General features: G+C 36.1%; 1 protein-coding gene across 13 annotated transcripts in view; it reads right to left on the reverse strand.

The window, feature by feature from the left end:
* Positions 1 to 2,563, reverse strand: part of LOC149141320 (putative protein phosphatase 2C 60) — a 116,848-nt gene extending 114,285 nt beyond the window's left edge. For 2 of the 13 annotated variants that reach the window (XM_089447389.1, XM_089447384.1), the window contains exons 1-2: positions 2,212 to 2,563; positions 1,858 to 1,943 (exon numbers count right to left, since the gene is read on the reverse strand). In XM_089447389.1, the coding sequence (XP_089303515.1) occupies positions 1,858 to 1,889 (32 nt within the window). In that variant the 5' untranslated portion in view covers positions 1,890 to 1,943; positions 2,212 to 2,563. Of the gene's footprint in view, positions 1 to 1,857; positions 2,011 to 2,194 lie in introns of those variants that run through there. The other 11 variants (XM_089447386.1, XM_089447380.1, XM_089447390.1 and 8 more) reach the window with 7 other exon arrangements.
* Positions 2,564 to 6,000: the final 3,437 nt, after the last annotated feature.

Genomic DNA, 6,000 nt, shown 5'->3' on the forward strand with positions numbered 1-6,000 from the left:
GAACATCATTGTGGACCCTGGTCTAAAATAGAGCCTGCAATAAATAAGCTCTTTTCACCCACTGGCCACAATAGCCCACACTAGTAAATGATATATTGTATTTACCATTAGCAAGGTTCGACTTGGTCAGTGGTTTCAAACCTATAGTATAGGGCTAACCATGATTTTATAACTTGGTTTCACTCCCTCCGAGCCATCACTGAGGAGGTGAGACATCACTCTTCAAAAGTACTCTGCTGCTTTATCAGCTTTTAAAGCATGTATAAACTGGCAATTTCTTGTGTTCTCTTCCATTCTCCCTCTGGCTCTCTGCTTTTTCGCTTGTGTGAACATCACAAATGTCACTGCCAAGCCAACACCAATTTTCTTTATACATTAGTATTAACTATCAGCATTCTGTCCTTGTTCAATCTTTATAATGTTAACTATCTTTATCATAGGCTAATTCCACCTTCATTGTATCTGGGTTCTATATACTGTTTACTATTCATCCTATCTTTACAGAGTGGATTAACTTCCTTTTATATTGGTGTTCAACTAAGGTAACGAAACACTTACAAAAGACACAATTGCTATAAGCTTGACATGGCAATGTTAAATCATTGACGAGATAGATAATGGGTGCAATTTGAAGTATAATAGTTAAGGTGAAATTACAAAAAACCGGTTGGGTGTTAGTCTAAACAATCACTCCGTATGAGCCCTATACAAACTTAAGTCTCGACATAGCACTTCAGGTGAGACCTTTCTCCTCATGGGAATTTAAAATATTGACACCTAGACTATGGCAGACCCCCTTTGTTGGACACCAATGTGGATCCTAGTCTAAATAAAGCCAACGATACATAAGTTCTTTTCACCTACTAGCTACAGTAGCCCACATTGGTAAATAGTATATTGTATTCCCATTAGCAAGGTTTGACTTGGCCAATGTTTTCGAACCTATAGTGTAGAGCTGAACAGAATTTTATAACTTGGTTTCTACATCCTCCTAAACCTATTTAAAGGCATGTAATTACAGTGTAAAGTATTTTGCTGCTTTGTCGACTTTTAAAGCGTGTACAAGCCGGCAATTTCTTCTATTATCTTTCATCCTCTCTATCTGGTTATCTGTTCTTTCCCTTGTGCGTACATCAGGAATGTCACTGCCAAGCCACGACCAGCTTTCTTTGTACATTAATATCAACTATCTGCATCCTGTCCTTGTTCGATCCTTCTAATGATAACTATCTTCAACATAGACTGACTACAGGTTCATTGTATCTGGGTTCTGTATACTGTTACTATCTTCATGCTATCCTTACAAAGTGGATTAATTTCCTTTCATATTGGTGTTAAACTAAGCTAACTAAACTCTTCTAAAAAATAGTCAATTTCCGTAAGTGAACATGGAAGAAAGCAGCTTCGGATTAAATTTATGGACATTGCAAAGATTTTAGTTCAGTCCCACACCAAAGATGTTCATTCCATTTTACTTGAAAATTATATCAGAGTAATCCAAGTAAATAGCTTCGATGCATTGAAAGATCACTATTAGAAAAATACATTAGAACAAATTTACAATACTTTCGTTTTTTATTTAACATAGGATTATGTGAAGGGTTTCTGTTCAGGTTCGAGTAAAATGGTTTTGAAATAAAGTTATCGTTTTTCACAGATTTCAAACATTTTTGAATAAACATGAAGTAATCGGCAATTTTATAATATAAATTAACTGAATATCTGTGAAATCATAAGGCTGATATTCAGATATCCATAAGCCAAGAAAATAAAAAAGAAGATAAAAGGACTTATATGTTAAGAGAATCTTGGGGTAAATTGTCGTCAACTTAACAAGCAATGGGAAATAGGCCTCACTGGAATAAATTCTGCCGAATCGCTTCAATCATGTACACAGGCGTATCACCAGTACGAGGCGTCGCTTATACACTTTTTGTTGAATGCTGCTGGAAAATGAATAAAATCCCATCAGGAGGTTCAGCTTAATCTATGTGCTTGTGCTATGTGGCCCTTTATCGGAAACAGCGTAGGTATCAGAAAATTTTGTGGCAAATTAAACAGAAAAGAAAAGCCTTAAAAGTTTAATTTAGAACTTTATGCGAAGTAGCCCCTAAATTCCTACAAAGATCAGAGGTTTCTATTCTGAATTGCAATCACAAGCATTTAAAACTCTGAAAGGGCCAAGAAAGCTCACAAGCAAATGGTTCAAACCATTATAGGGCAAGCCAAAGCAGTAACGCTCAAAATTTCTGTCGAAGGACGCGATCATTCACCAGTTGCGCAATCTCTTCGTCCAGGATCGACAGTGAGGAAGTAAAATCGTCGTCTGACGCTGGATCGCGAGATTTTAAGGCGCTACTCGACCTACGGTACCGTACTTTCCTATCTTTCAAGAAGCTTCCGATTGGTGTCGCAGAAATCGTGAACTTCTAGCAATCATCAATTATTCCGTCGGAAAAATGCACAAAACGACAACTGGATCCCACGAAGTAAAAGAAGCGGAATCATATATGCACGGTCAAGTAAAATTGTAAAATCGACAAGTCGGTTGTAGAGCGGTTTTCAAGACGGCTGTTTTCAGCCTCTTTGTAGCCGCAACAGGCACTAACCCAGCCACCGCCATTACCATTTCCATCCAATCGGACGGCGGACGGGACGTCCGGAAGCCTCAAGTTGCATCCGGGTTACGTGACAGTTTGCCGTGGTGTTTTCCGATGTCATTGGTCCACAGATCACGTGCTTGGAATATTCTTGGACATCAATTAATGGTAAATATTCACGCAATGGAAGTTCCAAATTATGCAGTCCGTAAAACCCCCGACGGGTTTCTAAATATCGAGATATTTCCACTTGTAGATTCCCGGGAAATGGCCAATGAGAAATCTGTGGGCGATGCAGCTCAGAATCTGATCAACCAAACATTAATATCGTTTATCCCACGTCATGCTTGTTGCTGACGTTTTTAGCACCATGGGATACCGGTGCGTGGCGCGTCACATTAGGTACCTCACCTACTGACTTTTCATGGGTCTCAGCGATCTGACAATAGGTAAAACAAATGGGGAACCAGTAAATTTTCAGTCGGTTAGGGCAACCTAAATTTGGATTAGGTGCATTCTCCAAAGCATTGCATCCAATATACCCCATAAGTTAGGTCGATCGAAATTCATCTATCGGTGCCCTATTCTGAGCAGGTTTCGACATCAAACTTTGGTGGATTCTGAACCCCTAAAACCCTAAATTTGGGTCATAAAGGTACGAATATTACATAAATCCATTTAAGTTAAAATACAGTCATCTTCAAACACTACTTTTTTCACTATTTTTATGCTGTTGCTATTTATTTATTGCATGACACAGCTTTCATGAAGAAGAGGATGCTGTAAATAATTATCAGCGTTATTTTATTATTATTATTTTGGGGTGGAGAAGAAGTAAAGAATTAACCACCTAACATCTTGTGAACTTTAAGAATCAAATGATTTGTTATTATTATTATGGTTGTTGTTATTATTATTATTGTTATTGGGATGATTTGTTATTATTATTATTGTTATTTTGGGTTGGAGAAGAGGAAAAGAATTAACGATTCAATGTTTTTGTAAATTTTATTTTAAAGGAGAAGTGGATTTGATTTCATCATTTTAAGAAATCAAATTAGAATCGAAATTTTTCTGAAACTCAAATCAAATTTAATTTAATTTCATAATTTATTTAATAAATAGGTAGTTAATCAAATTATTTAAATAGATATTTAATTTATTTTAATATATGATAAATGAAATTAATTAAATTTATTTTAAAGTAAGTGAAAAGATTTTTAAAAAGTCATAGTAAATGTATTTTTTATTTTCAGTGATAAATTGTTTTAGCTAATTAGCAACGGGGCTAGTGGTCTAATTGGTACATACCCCTCCGTGGGTTGCATGCAAAACCATCTTTTTCTAGAAAAATTCATCCAAGTACTAAATCAAGTAGCCATTTTCTATTTGGGCCAAGCTTCTCCCCAGATGGATGGCTTTCAGCATTAGATATCCAGCGATTAGTTGGGTTTTGTCGGCTCGCTAGCTGCAAAATGGTTTGAAGATATTAGATCCCTTACGCTCTCGCATATTTCCCTCTCCAATGCACCGAACAAATTAATTTGGTTGGGCTCTGATACATGCGATTACATGAGCATAAATTTGGCTATTTATCCATTCTATATAGAGAGCACCTTCTTCTGCCACCCTGGTGTGGGAAAAAGTTGTGGAAGACAAAATGACCTGCCAAGTCAAAGCTACTAATGTGGTTAATGCTCAGAAACAAGGCTTCTACTTGGGATATCCTAACAAAACGATCTTTTCAGGGGTCGAGCAGATGCCCCCTCTACAAAGACAATGACAAACCATTCAACATCTATTTATCTCCTACCCTTTCACTAAAGAAGTTTGGAATGAAACCGCTTAGCTAAAAGGACAACACTTTAAATCGCAGGGTGACTTTGTGGAGGATTGTCTTAAAACCGAGTTCTCCTCCCACATTCCCAAGTCATATGTTGGGTTGCCTCTCTCTATAGCCTGGGGGATGTGGTTGGAATGAAAACATGCTATATTTGAAGATAAGCCACTCGTTGCTCTCTGTGTGACCACCTAGAGTGTTGCCATATATAATTCAAGGGCCTCCATCTGGCATTTTGCGCCCCCTAGGTGTCGCGTATAATAATAAATACTAAAGGATATGTCATGGGCCTTCTTTGATGGGGTTGCCTCTCCCTCTCCTTCAGGGTGTCAAGGGACTCATATATTTTTTGGACTCCCGTTATATCTCCTTTTAGGTTGGGCGGGAACCAGTCACAAACAATTATGAGAAATTAATGGGCCTCAAATCACTTCTCATAATAGCGGAAGAACACAACATTCCTAGGTTGTGCTTTTGTTGGGATTCCCTACTAGTTATAAATTGGATGAAAGGGGAATTCAAACGAAAGAATTTCAGGCTCTTGCTATTTTGCAGAAACATTCGAAATCAAACTCAAAAGTTTTCTTACATCTCTTTTGAACATGTCTATAGGAACATGAACCAGACAGCAGATGCACTCTCAAAGTTGGGGCTAGAGTTGGTCCAGGGAAATGGAAGACAACAGAAGCGAAAGATGGACGACAAACTGAACATTTTCATGAACATTGGTTTGAAGCGGCATTGACATAATTTCTACATATTGTAATGAGAATTTTGAACTTTTTTTATATTTTTAGACTTTTTTTGGACAATTAAATGAGCGTATTTATGGTATTTTTAAGATGTAATATGTGGCTTATATACATACTATGTCGATATGTGGGCTACTCTATCGAACTTTTTTTGCCTCGTGCGAGGCATTTCTGCACAAGCAGTGTTCCTGGAATGAAACCAGAATATATTGATGTAATTTTATATGCTTAATAAAATTATTGCTTTTTTCCTGGGGAAACAGATGAAAAGATTTTTATATTAAAAAAAATACACCTAATTTGAACTTTTTTATTTGTAGTTTAAACAAAAAATAATTAACTTAAATAAATCATTATGAACTAAAGGTCTTACTTTTAAATAATAAATTGCTTGTTTTTTCATATAAATTTGTTATACTTCATAGTTTTTCCCTTATAAAGATTGAATTATACTATATGTGATTATACAATATGGGTAGTTGCATTGTTATTTAAATAATTAATAAGGTTGTTGCAATGTCACTTAAATAATCAATGCATGTTGTCTCCAGATATTCTAATATATATATGGGATTGCAACAACTTTATTAATTATTTAAGCAACATTGCAATGACCTATATTGTATAGTCATGCGCATATACATACATGTATTTATGTATGTATGCATTATGTATATATGTATACGTTTAAGGGGTTAGTTTAATTGGTTGTCATAAATGTTATTGGGCATTTGTCTAATTCCATGCCAATAGATGCATAGTATTAATCCCCCTAATTGAGGTGCACTACATGTACACCAATAGGTTT

Source organism: Pinus tabuliformis, chromosome X, assembly GCF_031772625.1.
Source record: "Pinus tabuliformis cultivar Carrire ecotype Pingquan chromosome X, CPIR1, whole genome shotgun sequence".
Taxonomy (NCBI): Eukaryota; Viridiplantae; Streptophyta; class Pinopsida; order Pinales; family Pinaceae; genus Pinus; species Pinus tabuliformis.